Here is a 21,963-nt window from a genome sequence, read left to right on the forward strand (position 1 = left end):
TCACTGTATAAGGAAGCATATACTTAAGGATGCGGTATGGGATGACAAAATACCGTTTTATGGTGTTCTAGGAATGTGCTAAAATAGTCCAACCTTTAATATTTCTGTAGCACTTTTCCTTTACAAACGAAATGATATATATCTGGTAGACCTATTCCACACGGCCACTCTATCCCCAATCCCCTAATTAATTGTGCCCCCCCCCCACGTTCCCTCCTCCAGCAAAGCATATGAATCACATGACCAAAGATGGCTTCCTGATGTACCTGCAACAGGAGGAGGGGTCTATCTTCAACCCCGCCCACAAGAAGGTGTACCAGGATATGAGCCAGCCAATCAACCACTACTTTATCAGCTCTTCCCACAACACCTACCTGATGGGAGACCAGCTCAAAGGCCCCAGCAGCACAGAGGCCTATATCAAGTAACCATGACAATCTCTAAACTAACCATGCATTACAACCTCTAACCTAATCTAACCATACATTATACTTTTTTATCTAAACTAACCATACATTATAACCTCTAATCTAACCATACATTACAACCTCTAAACTAACCATAAATTACAATCTCAAATCTACCATAATTTACAACCTCTAATCTAACCATACATTACAACCTCTAATCTAACCATACATTACAACCTCTAATCTAAACTAACCATACATTACAACCTCTAATCTAACCATACATTATAACATCTTATCTAAACTAACAATAATTTACAACCTCTAATCTAACCATACATTATAATCTCTAATCTAACCGTACATTATAATCTCTAATCTAACCGTACATTATAACCTCTAATCTAACCATACATTACAACCTCTAATCTAACCATATATTACAACTTCTATTCTAAACTAATCATAAATTACAACCTCTAATCTAGCCATACATTATAGCCTCTTATCTAAACTAACCATATTTAACAACCTCTAATCTAAACTAACCATACCTTACTATCCAGCAGCACTAAGGCTTACAAAATAGAACTGCCAAAGGGAGCAGAGTTGCAATCTACTGCAGAGATACCCTGCAGAGTTCTGTCATACTATCCAGGTCTGTGCCCAAACAATTCGAGCTTCTACTTTTAAAATCCACCTTTCCAGAAACAAGTCACTCAACGTTGCCGCTTGTTAAAGACCCCCCTCGGCCCGCAGTTGTGCCCTGGACACCATATGTGAATTGATCGCCCCCCATCTATCTTCAGAGTTCGTACTGTTAGGTGACCTAAACTGGGACATGCTTAACACCCTGGTCGTCCTACAATCTAAGCTAGATGCCCTCAATCTCAACAAATCATAAAGGAACCTACCAGGTACAATCCTAAATCTGTAACCATGGGCACCCTCTTAGATATCATCCTGACCAACCTGCCCTCTAAATACACCTCTGCTGTCTTCAACCAGGATGTCAGCGATCACTGCTTCATTGCCTGCGTGCGTAATGGGTACACGGTCAAACTACCACCCCTCATCACTGTCAAACGCTCCCTAAAACACTTCACCGAGCAGGCCTTTCTAATCGACCTGGCCCTGGTATCCTGGAAGGATATTGACCTCATCCCGTCAGTAGAGGATGCCTGGTTGCTCTTCAAAAGTGCTTTCCACTCCATCTTAAATAAGCATGCCCCAATCAAAAAATGTAGAACTAAGAACAGATATAGCCCTTGGTTCACCCCAGACTTAGCTGCTCAAAACATCCTGTGGCGTTCTGCATTAGCATCGAATAGCCGCCGTGATATGCAACTTTTCAGGGAAGTTAGGAACCAATATACACAGGCAGTTAGGAAAGCAAAGGCTAGCTTTTTCAAACAGAAATGTTCATCCTGTAGCACTAATTCCCAAAAGTTTTTGGACACTGTAAAGACCATGGAGAATAAGAGCACCTCCTCCCAGCTGCCCACTGCACTGAGGATAGGAAACTCTGTCACCACCGATAAATCTACGATAATCAATCATTTCAATAAGCATTTTTCCACAGCTGGCCATGCTTTCCACCTGGCTACCCCTACCCTGGCCAACATCTCAGCACCCACAGCAACTGGCCCAAGCCCCCCCCCCCCGTTTCTCCTTTACCCAAATCCAGACAGCTGATGTTCTGAAAGAACTGCAAAATCTGGATCCCAACAAATCAGCTGGGCTAGACAATCTGGTCCCTCTCTTTCTAAAATTATCCTCCAAAATTTTTGCAACCCCTATTACTAGCCTGTTCAACCTCTCTTTCGTATCGTCTGACATACCCAAACATTGGAAAGCTGCCGCGGTCACCCCCCTCTTCAAACGGGGAGACACTCTAGACCCAAACTGTTATAGACCTATATCTATCCTACCCTGCCTTTCTAAGGTCTTCGAAAGCCAAGTTAATAAACAAATCACCGACCATTTTGAATCCCACCGTACCTTCTCCACTATGCAATCTGGTTTCCGAGCTGGTCATGGGTGCACTTCAGCCACGCTCAAGGTCCTAAACGATATCATAACCGCCATCAATAAAAGACAGTACTGTGCAGCCGTCTTCATCGACCTGGCCAAGGCTTTCGACTCTGTCAATTATCGCATTCTTATCGGCAGACTCAACAGCCTTGGTTTCTATAATGACTACCTCGTCTGGTTCATCAACTACTTCTCTGATAGAGTTCAGTGTGTCAAATCAGAGGGCCTGTTGTCCGGACCTCTGGCAGTCTCTATGGGGGTGCCACAGGGTTCAATTCTTGGGCCAACTCTTTTCTATGTATATATCTATGATGATCTATGATGCAACATATTACAACATATTACAGCATATTACAACATATTACATACATATTACAACATATTACATACATATTACAGCATATTACAAAATATAAAAAAATAGTACATACATATTACAACATATTACATGCATATTACTACATATTACAGCATATTACAACATAGTTCACACATATTACACAATATTACCTCAGGGGTGCGTGCTCAGTCCCCTCCTGTACTCCCTGTTCACTCATGACTGCACGGCCAGGCACGACTCCAACACCATCATTAAGTTTCCTAATGAACAAAACAGCGGTAGGCCTGATCTTCAACATTGTCGAGACAGCATACAGGGAGGAGGTCAGAGACCTGGCAGTGTGGTGCCAAGACAACAACCTCTCCCTCAACGTAATCAAGACTAAGGAGATTATCGTGGACTACAGGAAAAGGAGGATCGAGCATGCCCTCATTCTCATCGACGGGGTTGTAGTGGAGCAGGTTGAGAGCTTCAAGTTCCTTGGAGTCCACATCACCAACAAACTAACAAGGTCCAAGCACACAAAGACAGTCATGAAGAGGGCACGACAAAACCTATTCCCGCTCAGGAGACTAAAAAGATTTGGCATGAGTCCTCAGATCCACAAAAGGTTCTACAGCTGTACCATCGAGAGCATCCTGACTGGTTGCATCACTACCTGGTATGGCAACTGCTCGGCCTCTGACCGCAAGGCACTACAGAGAGTAGTGCGTACGGCCCAGTACATCACTGGGGCCAAGCTGCCTGCCATCCAGGACCATTATACCAGGCGGTGTCAGAGGAAGGCCCTAAAAATTGTCAAAGACTCCAGCCACCCTAGTCATAGACTGTTCTCTCTGCTACCGCACGGCAAGCGGTACCGGAGCGCCAAGTCTAGGTCCAAGAGGTTTCTAAACAGCTTCTACCACCAAGCCATAAGACTACTGAACATATAATCAAATGGTTACTCAGACTACTTGTATTGCCCCCCCACCCCCTTTTACGCTGCTGTTATCTCTATTATTATCTATGCATAAGTCACTTTAATAACTCTACCCACGTGTACAGTGGGGGGAAAAAGTATTTGATCCCCTGCTGATTTTGTACGTTTGCCCAATTACAAAGAAATGATCAGTCTATAATTTTAATGGTAGCTTTATTTGAACAGTGAGAGACAGAATAACAACAAAAAAATCCAGATAAACGCATGTCAAAAAGGTAAAAAAATGATTTGCATTTTAATGAGGGAAATAAGTATTTGACCCCTCTGCAAAACATGACTTAGTACTTGGTGGCAAAATCCTTTTGGCAATCACAGAGGTCAGACGTTTCTTGTAGTTGGCCACCAGGTTTGCACACATCTCAGGAGGGATTTTGTCCCACTCCTCTTTGCAGATCTTCTCCAAGTCATTAAGGTTTCGAGGCAGACGTTTGGCAACTCGAACCTTCAGCTCCCTCCACAGATTTTCTATGGGATTAAGGTCTGGAGACTGGCTAGGCCACTCAAGGACCTTAATGTGCTTCTTCTTGAGCCACTCCTTTGTTGCCTGGGCCTTGTGTTTTGGGTCATTGTCATGCTGGAATACCCATCCACGACCCATTTTCAATGCCCTGGCTGAGGGAAGGAGGTTCTCACCCAAGATTTGACGGTACATGGCCCCGTCCATCGTCCCTTTGATGCGGTGAAGTTGTCCTGTCCCCTTAGCAGAAAAACACCCCCAAAGCATAATGTTTCCACCTCCATGTTTGACGGTGGAGATGGTGTTCTTGGGGTCATAGGCAGCATTCCTCCTCCTCCAAACACGGCGAGTTGAGTTCATGCCAAAGAGCTCCATTTTGGTCTCATCTGTCCACAACACTTTCACCAGTTGTCTGCTGAATCATTCAGATGTTCATTGGCAAACTTCAGAAGGGCTTGTAAATGTATTCTTGAGCAGGGGGACCTTGCGGGCGCTGCAGGATTTCAGTCCTTCACGGCGTAGTGTGTTACTAATTGTTTTCTTGGTGAGTATGGTCCCAGCTGCCTTGAGATCATTGACAAGATCCTCCCGTGTAGTTCTGGGCTGATTCCTCACCGTTCTCATGATCATTGCAACTCCACGAGGTGAGAACTTGCATGGAGCCCCAGGCCGAGGGAGATTAACAGTTCTTTTGTATTTCTTCCATTTGCGAATAATCGCACCAAATGTTGTCACCTTCTCACCAAGCTGCTTTGCGATGGTCTTGTAGCCCATTCCAGCCTTGTGTAGGTCTACAATCTTGTCCCTGACATCCTTGGAGAGCTCTTTAGTCTTGGCCATGGTGGAGAGTTTGGAATCGGATTGATTGATTGCTTCTGTGGACAGGTGTCTTTTTTACAGGTAACAAGCTGCGGTTAGGAGCACTCCCTTTAAGAGTGTGCTCCTAATCTCAGCTCATTACCTGTATTAAAGACACCTGGGAGCCAGAAATCTTTCTTATTTGAGAGGGGGTCAAATACTTATTTCCCTCATTAAAATGCAAATCAATTTATAACATTTTTGACATGCGTTTTTCTGGAAGTGTTTGTTGTTATTCTGTCTCTCACTGTTCAAATAAACCTACCATTAAAATTATAGACTGATCCTTTCTTTGTCAGTGGGCAAACGTCCAAAATCAGCAGGGGATCAAATACTTTTTTCCCCCACTGTATATATTACCTCGACTAACCGGTGCCCCCACAATTGACTCTGTACCGGTACCCATGAATATAGTCTCGCTATTGTTATTTTACTGCTGCTCTTTAATTATTTGTTACTTTTATTTCTTATTTTTGTAGGTATTTTTCTTAAAACTGCATTGTTGGTTAAGGGCTTGTAAGTAAGTATTTCATTGTAAGATCTACACCTGTTGTATTCGGCGCATGTGACAAATAACATTTGATTTGATTTTATATTACAACATATTACACTGAACAAGAATATAAATGTAAAGTATTGGTCCCATTATTTTGGCAAAGGAGAAATGCTCACTAACAGGGATGTAACAAAAACTGTGCTCAAACTTTGAGAGAAATAAGCTTTTTGTACGTTTCAGCTCATGAAACATGGGACCAACACTTTACATGTTGATGTTTATATTTTTCTTTAGTATAGATACAGATGCAGTACTATATATAGTAGTTATAGTACTAGATACAGTGATAGATATAGTAGATATAGTGCTAGATATGGATTGAGTACAATATATAGTATCTATAGTATTAGATACAAATATAGTACTAGATATAGTCGATATAGTAGGTACAGATATAGTAATAGATATAGTAGATGTCAGATATAGTACTAGTTACAGATACAGTACTAGATAAAGTAGATATAGCACTAGATACAGATATAGTACTAGGTATAATATACATAGTACTAGATATAGTACATATAGTACTAGATCCCGATAAAGTTTTAGATATAGTAGCAATAGTACTAGCTACAGATATAGTACTAGAGATATTAGATATGGTACCAGATACAGATATAGTACTAAATACAGATATAGTACTAGGTATAATATACATAGTACTAGATATAGTAAATATAGTACTAGATACAGATACAGTATTAGATATACTAGCTATAGTACTAGCTACATAAATAGTACTAGAGGTATTAGATAGAGTACTAGATACAGATATAGTACTAGATATAGTACATATAGTACTAGAGATAATATATATAGTACTAGATATAGTAGATATAGAACTAGATACAGTTACAGAACTAGATATAGTACTAGATACAGATATAGTACTAGATATAATAGATGTAGTGCTAGATATATTCAGTATAGTAGTTGATACAAATATAGTATTATATATAGTCGATATAGTACTATATATAGTAGATATAGTACTAGATACAGATATAGTAATATATAATATACATAGTACTAGATATAGTAGATATAGTACTTTATACCGATATAGTACTAGATATAGTAGATATAGAACTACATATCGCAAATATTGTCCTAGATATAGTATATATAGTACTATATATAGATATATTACTAGATATAGTAGATATAGTACTAGCTATAGTAAATGTAGATACTAGTTATAGTAGATATAGTACTAGATACAGATATAGTACTAGATATGTATATATAGTACTAGATAAAGATACAATACTATATATAACAGATAGATACAGTACTAGATATAGTAGAAATAGTACTAGAAATAGTACTAGATACAGATATAATACAAGTTATTGGGGCGGCAGGTAGCCTAGTGGTTAGAGCGTTGGGACAGTAACCGAAAGGTTGCTGGATCGAGTCCCCGAGCTGACAAGATAAAAATCTGTTGAATACCTCATAATCAAGCTGGAGGCCCTAGATCTTAACCCCGCCCTGTGCAATTGGGTCCTGGACTTTCTGACGGGCTGCTCCCACCTTGCCTATGCTGTTCGGCTATCGCTCATCCATATACTTACATGTACATATTCTCATTCACCCCTTTAGATTTGTGTGTATTAGGTAGTTGTTGGGGAATTGTTAGATATTACTGCACTGTCGGAACTAGAAGCAAAAGCATTTTGCTACACTTGCATTAACATCTGCTCACCATGTGTATGTGACAAATAAAATGTGATTTGATTTGATTTACTAGATATAGTAGATATTGTACTAGATAGAGATATAGTACTAGATATAGTAGATATAGTAGATAGATACAGTACTAGATATAGTAGATATTGTCCTATATAGAGATATAGTACTAGATATAGTTGTCAGGGGCGTCGTAAGGATAGGACCAAGGCGCAGCGGGTAAAGTGCTCATACTTAATTTAAAGATAACACTTAAACAAAATAAACGTACGACGAAACAGTCCCATAAGGTGCACATACTATACAGGAAATAACCACCCACAAAACACAAGTGAAACAAACCTCAACTAAATATGGCCTCCAATTAGAGACAACGACAACCAGCTGACTCTAATTGGAGGTCCTACCAAAAACCCAACATAGAAATAGAAAACTAGATTTAAACATAGAAATAGAAAACATAGAACCTAAACCAAAAACACCAAAACACACAAAACAAACACCCCCCTGCCACACCCTGACCAAACTACAATGACAAATAACCCATTTTACTGGTCAGGACGTGACAATAGTAGATATAGTACTAGATACAGATATAGTACTAGATACAGTGGATATAGTACTCAATACAGATACGGTAATAGATACAGTAGATATAGTACTAGATAAAGATACAATACTATATATAGCAGATATTGTACTAGATACAGATACGGTACTCTTAATAGTAGATAGTGTACTAGATACAGACACAGTACTAGATACAGTAGATATAGTAGTAGATACAGATATAGTAATATATATAATAGATATAGTACTAGAAACAGATACAGTACTAGATATAGTAGATATTATCCTAGATACAGTACTAGATATAGTAGATATAGTACTAGATACAGTACTAGATATAATAGATATAGTAGATATAGTACTAGATATAATAGATATTGTACTAGATACAGTATTAGATATAGTAGATGTGGTACTAGATACATTACTAGATATAATAGATATAGTACTAGATACAGTTCTAGATATAATAGATAAAGTACTAGATACAGTACTATATATAATATATATAGTACTAGATAGAGATAAAGTACTAGATGCGGTACTAGATACAGTAGTAGAATCAATAGATATAGTACTAGATACAGTAGTAGATATAATAGATATTGTACTAGATACAGTAGTAGATATAGTAGATTTACATTTTTACATTTAAGTCATTTAGCAGACGCTCTTATCCAGAGCGACTTACAAATTGGTGCATTCACCTATAATATCCAGTAGAACAACCACTTTACTATAGTAGATGTAGTTTTAGATACAGTTCTAGATATAATAGATATTGTACTAGATACAGTACTAGATATAATAGATATAGTACTCGATACAGTACTATATATAATATATATAGTACTAGATACAGTACTAGAGATACTAGAAGTAATGTATGTTTGTGATGTGGTCTTTAGGGCCCTGATGAAGAGTTGTCGCTGTGTGGAGTTAGACTGTTGGGACGGGGCCCAGGGGGAGCCAGTCATCTACCACGGCCACACCCTCACCTCCAAGGTCCTGTTTAAAGATGTCATCAAGGCAATCAAGGAGTATGCCTTCAAGGTAACCATAACACCTGACCCTAACCCTGACCCTAACCCCTGACCCTAACCCATCATGGAGTACGCCTTCAAGGTAACCATAACACCTGACCCTAACCCCTGACCCTAACCCTGACCCCTGACCCTAACCCTGACCCTAACCCTGACCCTAACCTCTGACCCTAACCCATCAAGGAGTACGCCTTCAAGGTAACCATAACACCTGACCCTAACCCTGACCCTGACCCTAACCCCTGACCCTAACCCATCATGGAGTACGCCTTCAAGGTAACCATAACACCTGACCCTAACCCTGACCCTGACCCTAACCCTAACCCATCAAGGAGTACACCTTCAAGGTAACCATAACACCTGACCCTAACCCTGACCCTGACCCTAACCCTAACCCATCAAGGAGTACGCCTTCAAGGTAACCATAACACCTGACCCTAACCCTGACCCTAACCCCTGACCCTAACCCATCAAGGAGTACGCCTTCAAGGTTACCATAACACCTGACCCTGACCCTAACCCTGACCCTGACCCCTGACCCTAACCCTGACTCTAACCCTGACTCTAACCCTGACCCCAACCCCTGACCCTAACCCTGACTCTAACCCATCATGGAGTACGCCTTCAAGGTAACCATAACCCTAACCCTGACCCTGTCAGTGTAACCTTGACCATGTTGATGTCTCTGTGTCCAGAATGAAGGAAGTTGCTAACTAGCTCTAGCACAATTGCTAAATAGCATTAGTACAATGACTTGAAGTCTATGGGTATCTGCTAGCATGCTAACAGATACCCATGGACTTCCAGTCATTGCGCTAACTCTAGTTAGCATTGACATTTGAAACTAGCTATAACTTCTTTCCTACTGGACAGAGTGTTAATCTGACTCTGCTAAAATCCCTTTAAGCCCTGGAGTACGCCTTCAAGGTGAAGTTTCACCACAAAGTCAAACCAGCCCTGTGATTACCAGTAGAGATGGACATGACTGCTAATGTTATGTTGTTGTCTTCCTGTCCCCCAGACATCAGAGTACCCAGTGATCCTGTCCCTGGAGAACCACTGTACCCTGGAGCAGCAGAAACGGATGGCCAAGCATATGAGCTCCATCCTGGGCAGCGCCCTGCTCACCTCCCCCCTGGAGGACCAGATGCCCACTGCTTTCCCCTCACCCGAGGTCAGAGACTAGCAGATAATCAATCCACCCACCCATCTACCCACCCATCCATCCACCCACCCATCCATCCATCCATAACCGTATTTGTTTTTCAAGCCTCTGTGGTTAAAGCCTGGCGCTTCGTAACCACATCCCCAGTATTTAAAATCTGAAAGCACTAAGGCAAGCCTGAACAAGTTGTGGATGTTAGACAGATGAAAGGCTCTAAGTCCGTACTGAGAATGTGAAGGAAGAACAACAACACCTTGTTTGACTGGTTGGGATAGGATTGGGGTGTTCCCAGAAGGAATTTGATTTCCCTGCTAACAGTATCTGTCTGTTAGAGCCTGTCTGTCTATAGGGCTAACAGTATCTGGTTGTTAGAGCCTGTCTGTCTATAGGGCTAACAGTATCTGGTTGTTAGAGCCTGTCTGTCTATAGGGCTAACAGTATCTGGTTGTTAGAGCCTGTCTATAGGGCTAACAGTATCTGGTTGTTAGAGCCTGTCTGTCTATAGGGCTAACAGTATCTGGTTAATAGAGCATGTCTGTCTATAGGGCTAACAGTATCTGGCTGTTAGAGCCTGTCTGTCTATAGGGCTAACAGTATCTGGTTGTTAGAGCCTGTCTGTCTATAGGGCTAACAGTATCTGGTTGTTAGAGCCTGTCTATAGGGCTAACAGTATCTGGTTGTTAGAGCCTGTCTGTCTATAGGGCTAACAGTATCTGGTTGTTAGAGCCTGTCTATAGGGCTAACAGTATCTGGTTGTTAGAGCCTGTCTGTCTATAGGGCTAACAGTATCTGGTTGTTAGAGCCTGTCTGTCTATAGGGCTAACAGTATCTGGTTAATAGAGCATGTCTGTCTATAGGGCTAACAGTATCTGGTTGTTAGAGCCTGTCTGTCTATAGGGCTAACAGTATCTGGTTGTTAGAGCCTGTCTATAGGGCTAACAGTATCTGGTTGTTAGAGCCTGTCTATAGGGCTAACAGTATCTGGTTGTTAGAGCCTGTCTGTCTATAGGGCTAACAGTATCTGGTTGTTAGAGCCTGTCTGTCTATAGGGCTAACAGTATCTGGTTAATAGAGCATGTCTGTCTATAGGGCTAACAGTATCTGGTTGTTAGAGCCTGTCTGTCTATAGGGCTAACAGTATCTGGTTGTTAGAGCCTGTCTATAGGGCTAACAGTATCTGGTTGTTAGAGCCTGTCTATAGGGCTAACAGTATCTGGTTGTTAGAGCCTGTCTGTCTATAGGGCTAACAGTATCTGGTTGTTAGAGCCTGTCTGTCTTCGAGGCTCAGCAGGAATGCTACAGCTGCTCCTGATTTAATATATTAACAGTGATTCTGATTTAATTTGTCTTCATACAGCCAACACAAAGAATGTTGCTGGAGAAAAACTAAATTAACCTTTCTTTCTCTCTCTCCAACATGGAAAAAGATTAAAGATATATGTGTATACAGTATCAGTCAAAAGTTTGGACACACCTTCTCATTCAAGGGTTTGTCTTAATTTTTACTATTCTTTACATTGTAGAATAATAGTGAAGACATCAAATCTATGAAATAACGCATATGGAATCATGTAGTAACCAAAAAAGTGTTCAACAAATCAAAATATATTTTATATTTGAGATTCTAAAAAGTAGCCACCCTTTGCCTTGATGACAGCTTTATACATTCTTGGCATTCTCTCAACCAGCTTCATGAGGTAGTCACCTGGAATGCATTTCAATTAAAAGGTGTGCCTTGCTAAAAGTTAATTTGTGGAATTTATTTTCCTTCTTAATGCATTTGAGCCAATCAGTTGTGTTGTGACAGGTAGGGGTGGTATACAGAAGACAGCCCTATTTGTTAAAAGATCAAGTCCACATTATGGCAAGAACAGCTCAAATAAGCAAAGAGAAACGACAGTCCATCATTACTTTAAGACATGAAGGTCAGCCAATCCGGAAAATGTCAAGAACTTTGAACGTTTCTTCAAGTGCAGTCGCAAAAACCATCAAGCATTATGATGAAACTGGCTCTCATGAGAACCGCCACAGGAAAGAAAGACCCAAAGTTACTAGGATGACTAGGTATCCCCCTTTCCCTTTCCCATTAGAGTTAACAGCCTCAGAAATTGCAGTCCAAATAAATGCTTCACAGAGTTCAAGTAACAGACACATCTCAACATCAGCTGTTCAGAGGAGACTGCATGAATCAGGCCTTCATGGTCAAATTGCTGCAAAGAAACCACTACTAAAGGACACCAATAATAAGAAGAGACTTGCTTGGGCCAAGAAACATGAGTAATGGACATTAGACCTGTGGAAATCTGTCCTTTGGTCTGATGAGTCCAAATTTGAGATATTTGTTTCTAGCCGCTGTGTCTTTGTGAGATGCAGAGTAAATGAACAGATGATCTCTGCATGTGTGGAGATGTGGTGGTGTAGGGTGCTTTGATGGTGACACTGTCTGTGATTTATTTAGAATTCAAGGCACACTTAACCAGCATGGCTACCACAGCATTCTGCAGCGATATGCCATCCCATCTGGTTTGCGCTAAGTGGGACTATCATTTGTTTTTAGCAGGACAATGACCCAAAACACACCTCCAGGCTGTGTAAGGGCTATTTGGCCAAGAAGGAGAGAATATATTTAACCTTTATTTAACTAGGCAAGTCAGTTCAGAACAAATTCTTATTTACAATGATGGCCTATACTTGCCAAACCCGGGCAACACTGGGCCAATTGTGCGCCGCCCAATGGGACTCCCAATCACAGGCGGTTGTGATACAGCCTGGAGTCAAACCAGGATGTCTGTAGTGACGCCTCTATCACTGAGATACAGTGCCTTAGACCGCTGCGCCACTCGGGAGCCCCACTGTGATGGTGCTGCATCAGATGACCTGGCCTCCACAATCACCCGACCTCAACCCAATTGAGATGGTTTGGGATGAGTTGAACTGCAGAGTGAAGGAAAAGCAGCCAACAAGTGCTCAGCATATGTGGGAACTCCTTCAAGACTGTTGGAAAATCATTTCTCATGAAGCTGGTTGAGAGAATGCAAAGAGTGTATAAAGCTGACAAGGCAAAGGGTGGCTACTTTGTAGAATCTCAAATATAAAATATATTTTGATTTGTTTAACACTTTTTTGGTTATTGCATGATTCCATATTTACAATGTAGAAAATAGTAAAAATAAATAAAAAACCTTGAATGAGTAGGTGTGTCCAAACTTTTGACTGTATGTGTATGTGTATGTGTATGTGTATGGATAGATAGATAGATAGATAGATAGATAGATAGATATTATTATGCCAATAAAATAAAGAATAGTTGTAAACAAATCAATAAGAATGGAATAAGATTGCACTAAAAATAAGTACAATGGAATGCAATGCAATCTGCAACCCCTTGTAGTGTGTGTGTGTGTGTGTCTGCGTGTGTGTGTGTGTGTGTGTCTGCGTGTGTGTGTGTGTGTGTCTGCGTGTGTGTGTGTGTGTGTCTGCGTGTGTGTGTGTGTGTGTGTCTGCGTGTGTGTGTGTGTCTGCGTGTGTCTGCGTGTGTGTGTGTGTCTCTGCGTGTGTCTCTGCGTGTGTCTCTGCTTGTGTCTCTGCGTGTGTGTGTGTCTCTGCGTGCGTGCGTGTTTGTCTCTGCGTGCGTGTGCGTGTGCGTGTGTGTGTGTCTCTGCGTGCGTGTGTGTCTCTGCGTGCGTGTGCGTGTGTGTGTGTGTGTGTGTGTGTGTGTGTGTGTGAATTAAAGGGTCTGTCTTGCCCAGTAGTCTGCATATTAGATGCAGTAGTTGACACACCTCACCTATCTGTGATAGTTCCAGGTATATTTTGCCAGTGGTTACCTCAGCATACGTAGGATGACGATCTGAATGATACATGGTGTGGACTACATCATGTGGTTCTCTGAAGGACAGTGTTCTGCTCGACCCCAGAGTAGTGGTCAGTGCTGTCTAGAACTGGGCTGAGTTGAGATGGACCGGGTCTAGTAGAGCTGTGTTGTGATGGGGTCTAGTAGAGCTGTGTTGTGATGGGGTCTAGTAGAGCTGTGTTGTGATGGGGTCTAGTAGAGCTGTGTTGTGATGGGGTCTAGTAGTGCTGTGTTGTGATGGGGTCCAGTGGAGCTGTGTTGTGATGGGTCTAGTAGAGCTGTGTTGTGATGGGTCTAGTAGAGCTGTGTTGTGATGGGGTCTAGTAGAGCTGTGTTGTGATGGGGTCTAGTAGTGCTGTGTAGTGATGGGGTCCAGTGGAGCTGTGTTGTGATGGGTCTAGTAGAGCTGTGTTGTGATGGGTCTAGTAGAGCTGTGTTGTGATGGGGTCTAGTAGAGCTGTGTTGTGATGGGGTCTAGTAGAGCTGTGCTGTGATGGGGTCTAGTAGAGCAGTGTTGTGATGGGGTCTAGTAGAGCTGTGTTGTGATGGGGTCTAGTAGAGCTGTGTTGTGATGGGGTCTGGTAGAGCTGTGTTGTGATGGGGTCTAGTAGAGCTGTGTTGTGATGGGGTCTAGTAGAGCTGTGTTGTGATAGGGTCTAGTAGAGCTGTGTTGTGATGGGGTCTAGTAGAGCTGTGTTGTGATGGGTCTAGTAGTGCTGTGTTGTGATGGGGTCTAGTAGAGCTGTGCTGTGATGGGGTCTAGTAGAGCTGTGTTCTGATGGGCCGGGCCTAGTGGAGGTGTCCTGAGGTGGGTCTGGTCTGGTAAATCTGTGCTGTGATGGGGTCTAGTAGAGCTGTGTTGTGATGGGGTCTAGTAGAGCTGTGCTGTAATAAGCCGTGTCTAGCTCTTCTCTCCTGGGGATGGTGGAGGTACTGTTGTTTCAGAATGTGGGGCGGGGGACCTCTGTTCCTGGGGTGATGGGTGTGTGGGTCCCTGCCAAGTGTTGCATCCTTTAGGTCCATAGCAAAGGTTCTGATACTGTCTTGTTCAAGGTGTATATTATCGTGTAAGTGTTCACATGTCAGAGTGGGATGGTGAGCCATTCTGATGTAGAGCAGTGAGGCACAGTCCACAGTGATATGTTGATTCATTTAGTTGATTATTTGTCCTGGGGAGTATTTTCTTGGTGGGAGGGTGGACACAACTATATTGGTTGTTGGGAACATAGCCTGTGCCCGTTCTGCCACTCTTCTCACTGCCCCAGATACATTTTCATCTTTGGCATGAAGGTTGTTTGTGCCAGTGTGGATGATGATGTTTTCAGGTGTGTCAATCCTTGTCTGACTGAGTAGCTGCATTACACTCTCAGTTGTAGGACACCAGAATTTATACACCTGGTGTCTAGGGAATAATCTTTCCTGGACTATGAACTTCCCATTTGAATCGATAAGGATTGCAGTTGTGTGTGATTGTCTGGGTGGAGCAGACTGGGAGGCTGGTAGGTTGACCTGGGCTGGAGCAGACTGGGAGGCTGGAAGGTTGACCTGGGCTGGAGCAGACTGGGAGGCTGGTAGGTTGACCTGGGATGGAGCAGACTGGAAGGCTGGTAGGCTGACCTGGGCTGGAGCAGACTAGGAGACTGGAGCAGACTGGGAGGCTGGTAGGCTGACCTGGGCTGGAGCAGACTGGGAGGCTGGTTGGTTGACCTGGGCTTTAGCAGACTGGGAGGCTGGTAGGCTGACCTGGGCTGGAGCAGACTGGGAGGCTGGTAGTTTGATCTGGGCTGGAGCAGACTGGGAGGCTGGTAGGCTGACCTGGGCTGGAGCAGACTGGGAGGCTGGTTGGTTAACCTGGGCTGGAGCAGACTGGGAGGCTGGTAGGTTGACCTGGGCTGGAGCAGACTGGGAGACTGACCTGGGCTGGAGCAGACTGGGAGGCTGGTAGGTTGACCTGGGCTGGAGCAGACTGGGAGGCTGGTTGGTTGACCTGGGCTGGAGCAGACTGGGAGGCTGGTAGGTTGACCTGGGCTGGAGCAGACTGGGAGGCTGGTAGGTTGACCTGGGCTGGAGCAGACTGGGAGGCTGGTAGGTTGACCTGGGCTGGAGCAGACTGGGAGGCTGGTAGGTTGACCTGGGCTGGGTTCACCTGGGTTGGAGCATTACACTCACTGAAGTTCCAAAAGAATAAAGACAGTACAAATGTAATATTATGGCTATGCAGTGTTGTATCGATGTGCAAATAGTGAAAAGGAAATCTTGCTGCTTTGATGGCACACTGTGGTATTTCACCCCATAGAGTATTCCTGCTGTGATGGCACACTGTGGTATTTCACCCAGTAGATATGGGAGTTTATCAAAATTAGATTTGTTTTCAAATTCTTTGTGGGTCTGTGTAATCTGAGGGAAATATGTGTCTCTATGGCAGGAGGTTAGGAAGTGCAGCTCAGTTTCCACCTCATGTTGTAGGCAGTGTTGCACATAGCCTGTCTTCTCTTGAGATCCAGGTCTACCAACGGCAGCCTCTCTGAATAGCAAGACTATGCTCACTGAGTCTGTACATAGTCAAAGCTTTCCTTAATTTTGGATCAGTCACAGTGGTCAGGTATTCTGCCACTGTGTCCTCTCTGTTTAGTGCAAAATAGCATTCTAGTTTGCTCGTTTTTTTTTGTTAATTCTTTCCAATGTGTCAAGTAATTATCTTTTTGTTTTCTTATAATTTGTTTGGGTCTAAATGTGTTGCTGTCCTGGGGCTCTGTGGGGTCTGTTTGTGTTTGTGAACAGAGCCCCAGGACCAGCTGGCTGAGGGGACTCTTCTCTAGATTAATCTCCTTGCAGGTTAGGGCTTTGCGATGGAAGTTTTGGGCATCGGTTTTCTTTAGCTGGTTGTGGAAATTAATGGCTGTTTTCTGGATTTTGATCATTTGTGTGTATAGTCCTAATTCTGCTCTGCATGCATTATTTGGGGTTTTGCGTGGTACTCTGAGGATATTTTAGCAGAATTCTGCATGCAATCTCAATTGGGTGTTTGTCCCATTTTGTGAATTCTTGGTTGGTGAGTGGACCCCAGACCTCACAACCATAAAGGGCAATGGGTTCTCTAACTGATTGGAGTATTTGTAGCCAGATCTTAGTTGGGATGTCCATTTTTATGTTTCTTTTGATGGCGTAGAAGGCCCTTCATGCCATGTCTCTCAGATCGTTCACAGACTTGCGGAAGTTATCTGTGGTGCTGATGTTACAACAAGCTCTCACAGTGTCAAGTCAGAATTAGATGTTCATCCGTGTTTCTCAAAGTGTTTGGTTACTTCTCTGTATTGTTCCAAGGTTAAGGTTAGGCATTAACTCCAAATGGTTAAGGTTAGGCATTAACTCCGAATGGTTAAGGTTAGGCATTAACTCCAAATGGTTAAGGTTAGGCATTAACTCCAAATGGTTAAGGTTAGGCATTAACTCCAAATGGTTAAGGTTAGGCATTAACTCCAAATGGTTAAGGTTAGGCATTAATTCCAAATGGTTAAGGTTAGGCATTAACTCCAAATGGTTAAGGTTAGGCATTAACTCCAAATGGTTAAGGTTAGGCATTAACTCCAAATGGTTAAGGTTAGGCATTAACTCCAAATGGTTAAGGTAAGGCATTAACTCCAAATGGTTAAGGTTAGGCATTAACTCCAAATGGTTAAGGTTAGGCATTAACTCCAACTCCAAATGGTTAAGGTTAAGCATTAACTCCGAATGGTTAAGGTTAGGCATTAACTCCGAATGGTTAAGGTTAGGCATTAACTCCGAATGGTTAAGGTTAGGCATTAACTCCGAATGGTTAAGGTTAGGCATTAACTCCGAATGGTTAAGGTTAGGCATTAACTCCAAATGGTTAAGGTTAGGCATTAACTCCAAATGGTTAAGGTTAGGCATTAACTCCAAATGGTTAAGGTTAGGCATTAACTCCAAATGGTTAAGGTTAGGGTTAGGGTTAGGGTTAGGTTAGGCATTAATTCTGAATGATTAAGGTTAGGCATTAACTCCAAATGGCTAAGGTTAGGCATTAATTCTGAATGGTTAAGGTTAGGCATTAACTCCGAATGGTTAAGGTTAGGCATTAACTCCGAATGGTTAAGGTTAGGCATTAACTCCGAATGGTTAAGGTTAGGCATTAACTCCGAATGGTTAAGATTAGGCATTAACTCCGAATGGTTAAGGTTAGGCATTAACTCCGAATGGTTAAGGTTAGGCATTAACTCCGAATGGTTAAGGTTAGGCATTAACTCCGAATGGTTAAGGTTAGGCATTAACTCCGAATGGTTAAGGTTAGGCATTAACTCCGAATTGTTAAGGTTAGGCATTAACTCCGAATGGTTAAGGTTAGGCATTAACTCCGAATAGTTAAGGTTAGGCATTAACTCCGAATGGTTAAGGTTAGGCATTAACTCCGAATGGTTAAGGTTAGGCATTAACTCCAAATGGTTAAGGTTAGGCATTAACTCCAAATGGTTAAGGTTAGGCATTAACTCCAAATGGTTAAGGTTAGGCCTTAACTCCGAATGGTTAAGGTTAGGCATTATTTCTGAATGGTTAAGGTTAGGCATTAACTCCGAATGGTTAAGGCAAGGGTTAAGGTTTGGGATAGGCATAAAACAAAAATATGACTACCACCTCGATTTAATCTTATGTAGCAAAATTTGAAATGGTTTTCCATTCGATAAAAGTAGAGACTTAGAGCTGGAAAATCATATATCATACACTGCAGTTGAAGAAGAATGGGAACGTAGTTCTGCTTTTAAAGTTGATAAACTGGTAACCCCACTTCCGAGAAAATGGCCGTTGAATGTTTTGGTACACCTACTGGAGAGTTCCTCTTTGTCTACACCCATTGAGCATCGTTCACACCCTTTTTTTTATCTAGGCAAGTCAGTTAAGAACAATTTCTTATTTACAATGACAGCCTAGGAACAGTGGGTTAACTGCCTTGTTCAGTGGAAGAAGGACAGATTTTTACCTTGTCAGCTCGGGGATTAGATCTAGCAACCTTTCGGTTACTGGCCCAACGCTCTAACCACTAGGCTACTTGCCGCCTCTTAAACCATGACCTCACCCATCTCTTTAAGGATTCACATGTGAGGCCATGTGCGAAACAGAGTTTAGTAAACAACCAAAGATTTCAAGACTAAAAGTGGTGAAAGTAGTAGCAGAGAATCTTCTTTCTCATTGTCTGAGAGTCCTTTAGGAGCCTTTTGGCAAAGTCTAAGAGGGCATGTGCCTTTTACTGAGGAGTGGCTTCCGTCTGGCCACTCTACCATAAAGGCCTGATTGGTGGAGTGCTGCAGAGATGGTTGTCCATCTGGAAGGTTCTCCCATCTCCACAGAGGAATGCTGGAGCTCTGTCAGAGTGAGCATCGGGTTCTTGGTCACTTCCCTGACCAAGGCCCTTCTCCCTCGATTGCTCAGTTTGGCCAGCGACCAGTTCTAGGAAGAGTCTTGGTGGTTCCAAACTTCTTCCATTTAAGAATGATGGAGGCCACTGTGTTCTTGGGGACCTTCAATGCTGCAGAAAGTTTTTGGTACCCTTCTCCAGATTTGTGCCTCGACACAATCCTGGTTTTTGCTCTGACATGCACTGTCAACTGTGGTGTCAACTGTTGGACCTTATACAGACAGGTGTGAAGCCTTTACAAATCATGTCCAATCAATTGAATTTACCACAGGTGGACTCCAGAAACATATATTTTTTTACATTTTTATATTTTAGTAATTTAGCAGATGCTCTTATCCAGAGCGACTTACAGTAGTGAATGCATACATTTCATACATTTGGAAAGTATATATATATATATATATATATATATATATATATATATATATATATATATGTGTGTGTGTGTGTGTGTGTGTGTATTTATATACATATACATACATATATATATATATATATATAGTACCAGTCAAAGGTTTGGACACACCTACTCATTATTTTTACTATTCTCTACATTGTAGAATATTAGTGAAGACATCAAAGCTGTGAAATAACACACATGGAATTATGTAGTAACAAAAAAAATTGTTAAACCAATCAAAATATACTTTATATTTGAGATTCTTCAAAGTAGCCACCCCTTGCCTTGATGACAGCTTTGCAAACACTCTTGGCATTCTCTCAACCAGATTCATGAGGTAGTCACCTGGATTGCATTTCAATTAACAGGTGTGCCTTGCTAAAAGTTAATTTGCTTCTTAATGTGTTTGAGCCAATCAGTTGTGTTGTGACAAGGAAGGGGTGGTATACAGAATATAGCCCTATTTGGTAAAAGACCAAGTCCATATTATGTCAAGAACTGCTCAAATAAGCAAAGAGAAACAACAGTCCATCATTACTTTAACCTGTTTAGGATAGGGGGCAGTATTTTCACGGCCGGATAAAAAACGTACCTGATTTAATCTGGTTATCACTCCTGCCCAGAAACTATAATATGCATAATTATTTTATTTTGGTAGAAAACACCCTAAAGTTTCTTAAACTGTTTGAATGGTATCTGTGAGTATAACATAACTCATATGGCAGGCCAAAACCTGAGAAGATTCCATACAGGAAGTGCCCTCTCTGACCATTTCTTGTCCTTCTATAGCCTCTTTATCAAAAATAGAGGATCTCTGCTGTAACGTGACATTTTCTAAGGATCCCATAGGCTCTCAGAAGGCGCCAGAACGGGGAATGATGACTCTGCAGTCCCTGGGCGAAAAACAGTAGGGGATTTGGAAAGTGGTCGTTCTGAGAACAATGAGACGGGCACGCGCGTGCATGTGACGACTCCATTTTCTATTTTCAGTGTTTGAAGGAAAACAAGGTCTCCCGGTCGTAATATTATCGCTATTTTACGAGAAAAATCGCATAAAAATGGATTTTAAACAGCGTTTGACATGCTTCGAAGTACGGTAATGGAATATTTTGATTTTTTTTGTCACGATAGGCGCCGGCGCGTCACCCTTCGGATAGTGTCTTGAACGCAAGAACAAAACGCAGCTATTTGGATATAACTATGGATTATTTGGAACCAAAACAACATTGGGTGTTGAAGTAGAAGTCCTGGGAGTGCATTCTGACGAAAAACAGCAAAGGTAATCCAATTTTTCTTATAGTAAATCTGAGTTTGGTGAGTGCCAAACTTGGTGGGTGTCAAAATAGCTAGCCATGATGGCCGGGCTATCTACTCAGAATATTGCAAAATGTGCTTTCGCCGAAAAGCTATTTTAAAATCTGACACCGCGATTGCATAAAGGAGTTCTGTATCTATAATTCTTAAAATAATTGTTATGTTTTTTATGAACGTTTATCGTGAGTAATTTAGTAAATTCACCGGAAGGTTTCGGTGGGTATGCTAGTTCTGAACGTCACATGCTAATGTAAAAAGCTGGTTTTTGATATAAATATGAACTTGATTGAACAAAACATGCATGTATTGTATAACATAATGTCCTAGGATTGTCATCTGATGAAGATCATCAAAGGTTAGTGCTGCATTTAGCTGTCGTTTTTTTTTTTTTGACATTATATGCTAGCTTGAAAAATGGGTGTGTGATTATTTCTGGCTGGGTACTCTCCTGACATAATCTAATGTTTTGCTTTCGTTGTAAAGCCTTTTTGAAATCGGACAATGTGGTTAGATAAAGGAGAGAGTCTTTTCTTTAAAATGGTGTAAAATAGTCATATGTTTGAAAAATATCATTGGATATTGGCGAGGCGTTCCGCGAGGCGTTCTAGTTAAGACATGAAGGTCAATCAATGCGGAAAATGTCAAAAACTTTGAAAGTTTCTTCAAGTGCAGTCACAAAAACCATCAAACGCTATGATGTAACTGGCTCTCATGAGGACCACCACAGGAAAGAAAGACCCAAAGTTACCCCTGCTGCAGAGGATAAGTTCATTAGAGTTAACTGAACATCAGATTGCAGCCAAAATAAATGCTTCACAGTGTTCAAGCAACAGACACATCTCAACATTAACTGTTCAGAGGAGA

General features: G+C 41.9%; 1 protein-coding gene across 3 annotated transcripts in view; it reads left to right on the plus strand.

Annotated features, from left to right (window-relative positions):
* The window catches only part of LOC115183969 (1-phosphatidylinositol 4,5-bisphosphate phosphodiesterase delta-1), a 117,803-nt gene that overhangs the window by 81,119 nt on the left and 14,721 nt on the right, over positions 1-21,963 (plus strand). For all 3 annotated transcript variants that reach the window (XM_029744953.1, XM_029744952.1, XM_029744955.1), the window contains exons 6-8: positions 223-424; positions 8,805-8,949; positions 9,961-10,113. In XM_029744953.1, the coding sequence (XP_029600813.1) occupies positions 223-424; positions 8,805-8,949; positions 9,961-10,113 (500 nt within the window). The remainder of the gene's footprint in view (positions 1-222; positions 425-8,804; positions 8,950-9,960; positions 10,114-21,963) is intronic.

This window comes from Salmo trutta, unplaced genomic scaffold (genome assembly GCF_901001165.1).
Source record: "Salmo trutta unplaced genomic scaffold, fSalTru1.1, whole genome shotgun sequence".
NCBI classification, from domain to species: Eukaryota; Metazoa; Chordata; class Actinopteri; order Salmoniformes; family Salmonidae; genus Salmo; species Salmo trutta.